Source organism: Borostomias antarcticus (assembly GCF_949987555.1).
Source record: "Borostomias antarcticus genome assembly, chromosome: 8".
NCBI lineage: Eukaryota > Metazoa > Chordata > Actinopteri > Stomiiformes > Stomiidae > Borostomias > Borostomias antarcticus.
In genome coordinates, this window is record NC_140241.1 from 22,108,467 (window position 1) to 22,121,268 (window position 12,802).

Genomic DNA, 12,802 nt, shown 5'->3' on the forward strand with positions numbered 1-12,802 from the left:
TGCCACCTGTGTGTTCGATGGGGGGACAGAGAGATACAGTTGACTGTAGCCCGCATAGCAGTGGTAGCAAAAAACATGACAGATTACAGTGCCAAGAGATTTGGTATACTGAGAAAACAAAAAGGGCCAAGGACTGAGCCCTGAGAGACGCCCATGGTGAGTGTGACTTGGACACAGCTCCTCTCCACATGACCTGGTAAGAACGATCCGCTGTGGATGGATGGATGGATGGTTGCGTTATTGAACTTGTGTTATTGAACAGTGCCCTGGTGACAGGCTGAAACAGAGTTTTATAGAGAGTTTTATGGAGACACGCATAGCTGGGTGCTTGGCTGACATCTCGGAGTGGATGACGACACATCACCTCAAGCTCAATCTGGACAAGACTGAGCTGCTGTTACTCCCGGGGAAGGGCTGTCCGCACCGGGATCTGGCCATCACCATTGAAGACACAGTGGTGACCCCGACTCGGACTGCGAGGAATCTGGGTGTGACCCTGGATGACCAACTGTCATTTTCCTCACATGTCACATCCGTCACACGTTCCTGCAGATTCATGCTCTACAACATCAGGAGGATTCGCCCTTTCCTCACTAATGAAACGGCGCAGATACTCATCCAGGCCCTGGTCATCTCCCGCCTGGACTACTGCAACTCCCTCCTCGCTGGGGCACCGGCGTCAGCCATTAAACCTCTGGAACTTGTCCAGAAAGCTGCTGCTCGCCTGGTGTTCAACCACCCCAAATTCTCCCACACAACTCCTCCTCTGTTCCCTACACTGGCTCCCTGTAGCGGCTCGCATCCAGTTTAAAACTCTGGCGCTAACCTACAGGGCAATGAAAGGAACAGCCCCCTCCTACCTCCAGGCCATGGTCAAACCCTACACCCCCTCCCGACCGCTACGCTCTGCTACCTCAGGGCGACTGGTTGCCTCGTCATTCCGAGGCTCCTGCGGTCGATCGACACGGTCACGGCTCTTCTTTGTCCTGGCACCGCAGTGGTGGAATGAACTGCCCACTGATGTCAGGACAGCAGTCGCTGCCCATCTTTCGTCGCAGGCTCAAAACTCATCTCTTCAAGAAGTACTACAACAATCCTCCCACCTAAGCACTTATTGTATTATATTATATTGCACTGTACTTTAGATTGCGATTCTTGCACTCAGCACTAGATTATGCTCTTAGTCACTTGTTTTAGAAAGAAGATGCACTTGTGAGTTCTGGCAAGTAGTAGTACATTGGCTCTTCCTACGTTAAATGCAAAATACAAAATAAATTATTGTTAGTCGCTTTGGATAAAAGCGTCTGCTAAATGACTGTAATGTAATGTAATGTAATGTAGAGATATCTTGTTGTTGTTGGTCCATAGGTCTGGTTCAGGGCATGATCACGGGGATTCGAGGCTTGTGTTACGGACTGGGCCCGGCGCTATACGGCTTCATCTTCTTCATGTTCAACGTGGAGCTGAGCGACATAGACCCCATCCAGGGAGATTATGCCATCGCCCCCATACCTCTCCACCCTCCCACAGAGGTATGTCACCCTAGAGGACTACACCTAGTACACAACCCCAGGCTGTCGAAAAAAAACATAAAAATAAACACTTGTCTAGATGCTCAGAGTGCTATTAGAGAGGAGAGGAGTTGGGATTGTAGCTCACCTCATCCACACTCAATGTGTAGCGCCCCACACAAGCAATTACAGTAGATACCACCCCTCCTGGCCATTATTGTGTGCAGAGCAATTTTACCGCTGATTATGTGTAGAGGTCTTTAGATTACTTTTAACATTTGTCTTTCCCCATAAGTTAGTTTCTGTAGTTTTGTATGTTTCTTGATTTCTTTTCGAAATTAGTTATTCTCTCTCTGCATTGTATTAGCCAATTGCACAACTCCAGTACTTCCTGAAATTAGACATGCTTCTCTACTTCCTGTCTTACACTATTGGATGAAGTAATTAATCAGGTGTGCCTGACTGCAGCACAATGATCAGGCACACCTGAATAATCATTTCATCCAATAGTGTGAGACAGGAAATAGAGAAGCATGTCTAATTTCAGGAAGTACTGGAGTTGTGCATATAGTGAATTCTCTTCTGAGGGAACATATGAGAACACATTTTCTCTCTTCCTAATACCCTTTTTCCCCCAAAATTAGCATGTATATGCAGGTTTTTTAAATGTGGGAAAAGACAAACAGATAGGTGATTGTCTCCTTACCCATTGCCAGTAGACCAGTATGTCTTTCTTTCTTACGTTACGTTAACGTTAGCCGCTATTCACAAAGTATTCAAGTTCAATTATATCAAGTTCAACTCAATAAAATATATGAAATGTATATAAAATGTAAAATATAAACTGTCAAGTTCAACACAAGTTAGAAAACACTGTAAAGGCCGTTTCAGACGAGGAGCGATATCCGCGCATTGTAATTCATTTTCATTGAGAGAGGCGAGCGGACAATTTGGGAGCCGCGGACAATCTGGGGCGGAGCAGCAAGCGGGCGCGACCCCGTGGAATTGTAGTCAGCTTTCCCCGCTGTGCGCAGGACACGTGTGTCCCCCGCTGATCCGAGCGAGAACGCAGGCGGAATATCGCTCCCCGTCTGAAACGGCCTTAATAAGCACTATTCAAGTACTATATTGCAACACAAACAGACATTTAACACAAATCTTGTACGTGTGAAAATACTTTTATACAGTTATAGCCTGAAAATTAGCGTGTTTACCCATGTGCTGATCGGAGCTGGAGCCAATAAATACCCATTACTACTACTGCAGAGTAATTTGTCCAGGGAATGAATGCCGATTGTAACCTTTCCCACTAAAGACAAAAGCCAGATGTTAGTGGGTGTTAGTGGGTTTTTTGTCCCGTGTGAAAGGGGCTTAACTGCCTGATTCCTCTCCATCCAGAGGGCGATCATTCCGGGCCCTCCCTTCCTCCTGGGCTCGTGCACGGTGGTGCTGGCCTTCCTCGTCGCCCTGTTCATCTCTGAGCACCCAACGCCGCCGGACGCCAAGGCCTTCCCCGAGGGCAAGGACGCGGCGGGCCTGGCGGGCCTGGCGGGCGTCCACATCAACACGCCCCTGCCGGGCAGCGACGAGGACGCCCCGACGCCCGCCAATGACGAGGACTTTGAGCCCCTGCTGCAGAACAGCATCGTGTGACTGGGGTAGGGGGACGGGCAGGTGGCCTCCCAGGTCTCCCCTGAGGGACAGGGGATGGGACAGAGGCCTAACCTCGGTGTTGGTTGCTTCTGCTCTGACGCACAGCCGTTCCCTGCCACTCTCCTCCCATCCACCCTACTGTATCCATACAGGCTGGTATTAATGTGATGTATGCGGTTTGATTATGATATTGTGATTTAACAGGATGGTTACTCCCCTCTGTTTTTTTGTTTACGTTTGGTTTTTGTTACATTTAGGACTCTGGACTTTGGTACTGCTGTAAGAGTCTTGAAAAAAGAGGTGGTTGTTGAGGAAAGTGTTATGATGCTGATCAAGTATTGGAATAGGATGGATGTACTGGATATATTATTGTGCACACATTCAACTCAGATGATTAAATTATGACTAATGCAAACAGGAACCCCATACTGCCTCCACAGAGAACTGTACAAGTAGTAGTCAACAATATTTACATATTTTTTAAGAAGAGTTTATAGAGTGGCTCTATGTTAAAATGAATAGCCATAAGGTTATCATACAAGTGATAAGTTAGTAAATAAGTCTAATATATTTCATTTAACAAAGCAGCTTATGTTGACAAGCCTTACAACTAATAATGGGATAGCAGTTATCATATCATATCTTTATGAGGTTGAGAAATGGGGAATATAGAATTTCAGGGTTGTTATGGTAGAGGAATTGCCTTGTGAGAAGTTCTGATGTAATTTGTACCATTTTTGGTCACCAGAGCTTTATCTGGGCCAGTTTTGGGCATTTGACTTCTAATACAGTTTCTGAGTTTGATATTTAAGTTGTTTATAGATACTCAGTGTGTGGTGGCTTCATGCCTCTGTGACAGAGAGAGGCTTGAAGGTGTTGATGCCATGAGGGATGCTTTTTTCTCGTTTTGAAAAACTGCAGCTTGTGTTTTGTCTACAAAATCGGATTGTTAGTTAAGAGTTTGTACTTTGAAATATATGATCAGAATTATATTTATGAAGTATTTATTTATATCCATACTGTATAAACATTCTGCAACATACTGACTGAAATATCATGGCTAATCTGTTCATAGCATTGTATTTACTTAGAATGGAAGAGAGCTGTTTTTTGAACTATATTCTTTTTGTAATCTTTGGGAGGATTTTTTATTGTCTTTATACTCAAAGTACATGTATTGGGTTGATTTTCAAAGTGGGATTTACTTTTTTTAGTTTGAGGGAAAAAAAGATCCTCAGTCGCTGTTTTAAACTTAACATGGAACCTGTTGTTACTAATGTAGCTACCTCAGCTTTGACATGGTTTGTTTGGAAGCCTGATATGAACTTGGCACAACCATTTAACAACGGAAATACAAATCATCCCCCTTGTGTCAACTAAACCCACTTTTGCTGGAAAATATATAGAACTCTGTAAGAGAGACAGAAAGAAAACACATATGAGGGTACATAGCACATTTTTGTAGATACTCCTCTTTTCTGTGAGGCTGTACCAATGTTGACAATGTTCATAGTTCATGTTTTATATGTACATACAGTAGTTGAGGGGTTAGTCACGTTTCCCTACAGGTTAGGGTTTTATGACCCATGTTATGTCCCATGATCTGCATCACTTTTTCCTAGTTAATGGATGAGTTTGTCATGCATTCCTTACCTGCTGTATAGAGACTATAGTCTTTGTCCAATGTCTCCCGACTGCTTGAATGCATGAATACCTGTCCACCTTAGTTCTAGAAAGAAAGTCCCTGGTGACTAGTGATCACCATGTGTTGTACCTATATGTACCCTTTTCAAACCCTTTTATCTTGAACAATGTGGCCAAGCGGATAAAAGGGCATCGCTGGCACTGTATGCTTCTGCCAGACCCGTGTCCACCGGTCTCTGAAATGGTAAAATGACATAACATAGTCTAGTTGGTTGCAGGGTTTGGAGTTGGCTTGGTTAGAGAATGTGCGTCGGCTTTTGGTCTCCTCGGACAGCCTGCAATGGTCACTTGTTTGCCGTAAGAAAATAAATATAGAGAAGTGCCAGAGATGTCACAGGTGTGGCTCGTTACTGGCCTGATATCAGACAGAATCGGAGTGGGCGGATTCGAAGGTCTGGACCCAGGCTGGCTTGTGACAGTATATGGCAGCTGTTTCTATGGAATTTTATCTTCACTTGGCTCCCAGTGTAGAGATAGTTCGGGTAGAATGAATTTATGACATCTCTGAGACTTTATTATGTCTAATTTTTAGTATAATGAAGACTTTGCATTGTAACGTATTGTATATGTATGAAGAAGTACTGTATCTTGAAATGGTCACATACTGTATCTTCAGACAGCTATTTCTAAACGGTTTAGAAGTCTGATCTCACCCCCATCTACACACACACACACACACACACACACATTGTGAAGCATTTGTAGTTGTGTAACAAGATTAGACCATTGTTCTGTTATCACAATACAGCAATACAGTTTGGCTCATAAGATTTCTGAAGATGAAACAGCTGTTCGACCATCTGTTCTTCATAGCTGCTTTATATTTTAATTTTCCACATGTAGCCATCATTTGGAGATGATATACAAATGTGCCTACCGTGCAAACATGCTCATTTCTGAAATGAAGAAAATGTAAATACTAAAGTGTACCTGTATCAGAGGTTTTCAGTCACAACAACACAGCAAATGAGATGTACATACATCTCAGGATATGTATACACCTCTTACTGTGTGAGATGTACATGGGCTATTACTGTATGTCTCGTCCTGAATCTCAATCTTAACAACTTGAATTGGTAATAAAAACACAACATGACTGAACAGAATTTGTTATTGTTCAATTCAATTCAAAAAAACTTTATTTATCCCCGAGGGGCAATTATTGAGGCTAGCATAGTAAAAAAATAAATAAATAGAACATAAGACATAACGACAGTATATGGCAGACAGACGGCAACGGTACACAACAGTGACGGGGCACAACAAACTGAAGTGTTGTTCAAATGAGGGGATGCCACTAGGGGGCAGTGTTTCGCTTTATAGTCAACCATAGCTTCTGAACGTGAATCCTGTGACCAGATTGGAGCTGAAAGCCTGTCAGCAATAGCATAGAGACATCATGCATGATGCAGTGTTTTGTCTCCTGACCAAATTTTCAGCTTATTGTGGTGAATGGACATACCGAAACAGACGGGTTACAATGGTGCCATTACCCGGATGTCCAGTGGTGTGGAGTGAGTTCGGAGGGGTGAGTGTAACCAAGGTGGTTACACTCGCCCCTCCAACCAAATGTGGAGCAGCTGGTGAAACTCACTACTCAAAGGAGTGCTGACAGTCCCTCCAAGAGGGACGGCCCAATTAGTGCAACCGTCGCGAGAGGGTCCTAATCCTGCCCTTGGCAGGCTGAAAAACAGTATGGGCTACACACATATGGTCTTGTTTTATGTCAAATCGTTTTGAACCACACACCCCAGGCATGTTCAGGCATGCCCCTCGTAGACCTATTTGGTTGTGAGACCAGACTAGACCGGTCAGAGGAGACTGGAGCTGTAGTGTGTCCTCCGCGTCTCTCTCATCCCCTGCATGTCCTGGCCGCAGCGGCCCTTATCGACTCTCAGGGTCCGGGAAAACGGATGAGACTTAGGCTACTGCTAGATGGTCATGCTGTGGCCCTGAGCTGAATTCTCTATTTCACACAGCCTACACATCTGTGAGTGAGTGTGTGTGTGTGTGTGTGTGTGTGTGTGTGTGTGTGTGTGTGTGTGTGTGAGAGAGAGAGAGAGAGAGAGAGAGAGAGAGAGAGAGAGAGAGAGAAAGAGAGAGAGAGAGCAATGTTGTTGGAAGAAGACCCTCCACAGTGTTTTTCTAAAAACTTGTAACGTTACTAATCTAAATGTCCCACCCCGCGGGCTTCCTTCATGCCTCACACAGGGGGGTTCTAGTGTCGGCCATTGTGACCGAGATTAGCGCGTCCGCTATCGTTCTGAAGCAGACGGCTCATACGCAGAGGCATTTCCACAGCCTCGCCTGTAGGTGGCAGTGTGGACTCGCGCTATTGATCCCCCTCCTGTCCTCTGGGTGCTGTTCATGGAGGTGATGTCGGCAAACCCGAACAGAAGGCTCCGGTTAGAGAGACCGACCTAACAGGCTGTTAAATGTCTGTCTTCAGTGCAATATAGGCTGTGGCATTTCAGGGTTGGAGGGGGGGAAACACACCCACGTTTGCACTCACACAGCATCTAACCCGTGTAAATACCACACTCCCTAGTCCGCAATGGTTCGCGTTGGAGAGGTCTGATTGATTCACTCCTGCCAAGCACTGAAATATATAATCATGATTGGCATTCACGCTCAATTAGTTTTATGGTGGTGTTACCAATTAGTTTGATTAGTGTGATGACCTTATGTAAATTGTTTCTTAGCAACGCTCATCCTGGTAGGACCCTATTGCGCAGTCTGGTTCCATCCACATTAATCACAGTTCATGGGTTTCATTAAGATGTTCTCAGTTCAGGTTTATAAACATTGCCAAATGTACTGTATGCTTTCAGGACCAGTGAGAATGCAATTTGGTGTGTGTGTGTGCGTGTTTGTATGTGTTATGTGTGTGTCTGTATAGCCCCTACACTCAAAGTCACACACACACACACACACACACACACACACACACACACACTGCATGTCTCTGCACGTGTGTGTGTGTGTGTGACTTTGAGCGTGGGGGCTATACAGTATAACCGATTGGGTAAACATGATTATTATGCTGATTAAGTCTCAAGCTTATGCTTTTGCAACCCATAGAAAATTGCTTGTGGTGCAGTGATATCAATTATTCCATGTTTAAACTCAACCACAACAGACCAGCGTTGTCTTGACATCACACACTTTGTCTCGCTATCAAAGCTGTGTATATTTTTCTCCCGGGCTTATAAATATTAATGAGAGGACTTTTGTATATAGGTCTGTGCGTGTTTACAGTATGTGCATGCATGTGTGTGAAGTAGGCTACGTGCGTGTGCGTGTGTCTCCGGGGGAGAGAATTGATTAAAGCACGGTTCATGAGTAGATTTTTATGCATCAAAGTAGCCTACCTGGCGGGTGTCTTCACTCTAGAGGTCAGATCAATTTGTTTCTACGGTAGCTGCTGAGAGGGTCTCACTTTCAACCTCTCGGCGCCGCCGGCGTGCTCAGTCGCCCCCATGCCGCTGTCAACCATCATTCCGGGCTTTGATGATGCAATTAGTGTGCTTGGGTGACACCTGCGTGTGGTAAGAAAAGTGGTGGAATGAGAGAAAGAGAGAGAGAGAAAGAGGGTCCGCCAGCGATTGTTCCCGCAGAGATTCTAACTGGGTGTATCAAACTGGGTTTACCAGCCAAGGCTGGTACTACCTGCTGAGATTCTGACCGGGCTTGGGTTCACACACACCAACCGCCGGGAAGATTTAAGCATTTATAGAATGGAATTTGATTGTTTCGTGACTGCCAACCCAGAACCTAGAAATGGCTTTTGCAAACCTTTTTTCTGACACGGTGGGGTGTTTCAACCTTTCTCCAAGAGTCATCCTGTCAAATCAAATCAACTCAAATCAAATCAAATCAAACTTTATTTGTATAGCACATTTCATACACAGAGGCGACACAATGCGCTTTACAGAGAGCAATGGGAGGGTGGGCATAGGTCCCACCCCTACATATTCCAGAGGGAAGAAAAAAAAAGCAAATTAGCTTGAAGCTAGAATCTGGTACAGTGCATTATATGTTGTCATAGTAGTCTATGCGTAATGTATATGTTTTAACTGTACGCTGTCCCTTTTAAATAAATAAAATAAAAATAAAAACAGTTTCACCCGGGGGCCGGAAAAGTGAGCTGTAAAAATTCTTCCCTGACCTCTCTCAACTAGACGATCGAGCAAGCTCCTGGAAAATGTTTGTCTATTGGCTAAGACAATATACAGAGCAGTAAACATGGGCTAGATACTTCATAAGAGAGACATGACCAACAGGAGAGTGCCCAAATGGTTACAGAGAAGTTGCCTACATAGTCGGCCATTATGTGTTAGCTGCTCAGAGTCTACTTTACAGAGTCTAAAGTACATATGTTTTTTCACCACTAAGAAGTTACGATCATACTTAGTGCAATACTTTTCATACCTGGTTTATGTCCGGACAGCCCTACTGGGTCATCTTCTGAGTGCTGCTGGAGTTACATACATTAAATGTTGATGACTCATTTTATTTTATACTGTAGCACCATTCATACAAATCAGTGCTTTACATAAAAAAAGGATAAAAACAAATCATACAAACACAGTGAGAACAGATTTAAAAGAAACAAAAGTAAAATAATTAAACATTTCAAGATAGTGTAAAATATATCATAAAATAAAAACTACAAAAACAGAATGCAAATTAAGATATTAAAACATAATAATATAAATAAGAATAAGCTATTAAAACAAGCAAAGCTACAAGGTAAAAGCAAAGTTAAAACGGTGTGTTTTAAGATCACAAACACAGCTATGAGAAGTATATTGAATTTCTTGATCTTCAATAATCCCTTTTTCCATCATGCCTTTGTTTTTTTTACACAGTACATCAAACTTTACACTATTAATTCGTTTGTGACTCATCCCTAACACGTCTCTCCAATCACTCATTGTCCTTGATAGAATACACATGTCATGATCCGCCCGTCACAACACAGTGATAAAGGAAAACCTCCTTAGAGAAAGCAGCCTCGGTCCGAACTGTATGGCTGCAAGTTGTCTTATCTAGGATGCCTCCATAATGTCCCAAACACCCAAGCCCCATGGTGGCTAACGGTACTGGGCCACCAGCCTATGGCCCAATCCCAATGTCCACCCTCACGGACTCACAGAGGTGCGTTCCCGCTAAGTGCGTGAGGGCTTTGGGCTGTTCCATTGTTAAATCGTCAAGTGTGCGAGGGCCATGCAGACGTAGGCTACAGTACCAGGAGCTGTTGAGCACCTCTGGTGACATCGCTACAAACCAGGAAGTGAGGAAGAGACGGTGACAGTCAGTGGGTGGACCTGTTACCGGCTCTAGTCTGCCGCATACTCCAGCTGATACTTAATGCTCCCTCTGGACTGTACACAGCATAACAGACCGCATTATTAATATACTCAGCATCAAGGACTCCATAAGAGGGCAATTATTTGACCATGATGGTGTGTTTTTCTCTACCTGGGGTAGCCTATACGTGGGGTTGGTGGAGAGCGAACCGAGACCGACCGTTGTCTCAAAATAGGAAGATGTGTCTGGGGCAACAACTGACCTTTACAGTAGCACTCTCAGCAGAGCACTGTGAACGCAAAGTTGCCTCTAGCTTGGCTGTGTGTGCGCGCACGTCTAACAGGTGTCACTGCAGCGCTTCAGCATTGTGTGTGTGCATGTGTGCGTGTTTGTGTGTGTGTGTGTCTGTAAATCTTCTCCCTAGCTACAGTGCGTTAGGCTGAGTGAGTGGGCAGCTGTGTGGGTACAGTATAAGTCAGTATAAGTACTGTAGGCCTACATGTGTGGACGTGTGATTGTCGCCAGCCAACACTGGGCTGCCGTCTCCACGGCTTTTAAACGCTGAATCCCCGCGGCGCTCCTGACCCTTTGTTGGCAAAGTCGGCGCACAGTCTCTCCCAATCTCACTCAGTCAGACACACACACACACACACAATTTCATTCAGACTTTGCCGGGGAGTCCATTGCCGACTCTAATTGCTCTCTTGGGTGACGGAGGAAAAAACAGCCCCTTGCGACTCCAATGAGAGTCCAGGTAAACAGACGACTGCTCCTCTGAAACCTATAAAGATATTCTAATTCCGCCCGAAACAAGCTTGACTCGCATTGAAAGGGGAGGAAGCATAATTTATTCTCTGCAGCTCTTGAGACAGCTTGAGACGGTGACAGGGGTTGAAAGGTTGGTTCCTGACTCTTTGTTCCCCGGTCCAGGGATTTGAGGGTGTGCTCCTCGTTATTTATGTGACGCACACTAAATATGTGTTCACATTTATAATTTACTTTACAACTACTTTACTTTACAATTTTCTATTGTGATACGTTAATATCCGTTGCTACCAGCAGGGGGAGTGGTGTGAGACTACGAGGGGGTATTGTTTGTCGTTGACTCTCTTCCAGCATTCATCTGCATGGCTGCTAAAGAGAAGGACAACTGCAGTCTGTCTAATCACTATTATCTATTTCCATCCTTATTATAGGTTGGTAAAAGTTCACCAAGCATGGGTAGAATATTAGAAGAGACTATCATAATTATTCTGTGAGTGTGTAATCGTTTGTAAGTGTGAAGATGCATGGTTAAAGATGTTCTGAAATAACCGCTAGCTAGCGAGATGGCGAACCCTGTACCTGTGAATCGAAGTAGCACACATCCCAGCTGACATTTCAACGTTGATTCACGGGTGATTCAACGTCATGTGACTATGTGAATCAACATTGGATTAGGTTTTGATTTTGAAAGGTGAACGTTGATATCGCGATTCCAACATCTTACTCTTCAACATGGGTGAATTAAGGTCTTACAATCACTGTTGAATATGTGTTGAATTTGAAAGGTGAATCAACTTTGAAATCCCAACTTTGTTTCAACGGCTTACTTTTCAACAAGGGTAAATTAAGGTATTTGAGTCAACTTTGCATCACTGTTGAATCTGAAACTTTGTTTCAACTTCTTACTTTTCAATCATGTAGCCACGGAGAACAAAGGCGTGAACTTTTTACAATTTTATTTTACATTAGAATCAAGATGCACATGTAGGCCTACAACAGCAGTGAATGGGGTTGCAACACTGACAACTGCAAATAGTAACATCAATCCAACAATAATGTGAACCATAGGCTAAGTGTTTGTGGCACTGGTATGCAAACACACACAAACACATTTTGTGACATACTTCTATACAGCAATGCTACAGAAAAAGGCATTCACAGTCAATCTGCCGGCTGGTAACAGTTTTTATCTTTCTAAACATACAACCTCTGCAGCACAATACCACCCAGGATGTAGCCTATGTTAAAACGCGAAAGCAAAACCAACTTAGTCGCAAGCTAAACAATATATTAACCTTACAATCTAAGTAGCGGCAAAAGTTTGACAACAAGGGAATGACTGGCATATTGCTCAGCTTGTATATAAATAGATACTAGCTACGTCCAGCTAGTGCGAGACAAACATTACAGACGATGCACTGCAACAAAATTTCCAAAGAAACTACGGTGTCCATAATAGGACATCCTCAGATGTCCAAGAAAGGAAATTCGAATCTCATTCTTTGTGCAAGTGCAAAATAAGGATTTGTGACCAATAAAAATAATTTATTGCAACGATAAAGCAAAACCTTTGTTGGGCCACTTTTTACCCATATTGTGCATTAAAGGGCTATAAGGCAGGTTGAAGACATCATGTTGACATTGTTGTACATCAACTTCAAGAGAATTTCAATGTTGATTTATAAGTATTTCAACCTTTTCAATGTTGATTTATAAGTATTTCAACCTTTTTCAACCATTGAGCATTCAATATTGTTTCAAGGTTGAAACGACGACTGACTTTAATCCAACTAGATTTCAAAGTTGAAGGTCGGTCGTGTGCCAGCTGGGATCATTCAAGCTCCTATAGCTCTCTG

The 12,802-nt window shown here is 43.7% G+C and overlaps 1 protein-coding gene across 1 annotated transcript in view; it reads left to right on the top strand.

Moving 5' to 3' along the window:
- mfsd14ba (major facilitator superfamily domain containing 14Ba) overlaps positions 1-3,164 on the top strand; it is a gene marked incomplete at both ends in the record, with an annotated part of 15,539 nt that extends 12,375 nt beyond the window's left edge. The window contains 2 exons of the mRNA XM_084441894.1: positions 1,369-1,532; positions 2,910-3,164. Coding sequence (XP_084298020.1) covers positions 1,369-1,532; positions 2,910-3,164 — 419 coding nt within the window. The remainder of the gene's footprint in view (positions 1-1,368; positions 1,533-2,909) is intronic.
- Between the last annotated feature and the right edge of the window lie 9,638 nt (positions 3,165-12,802).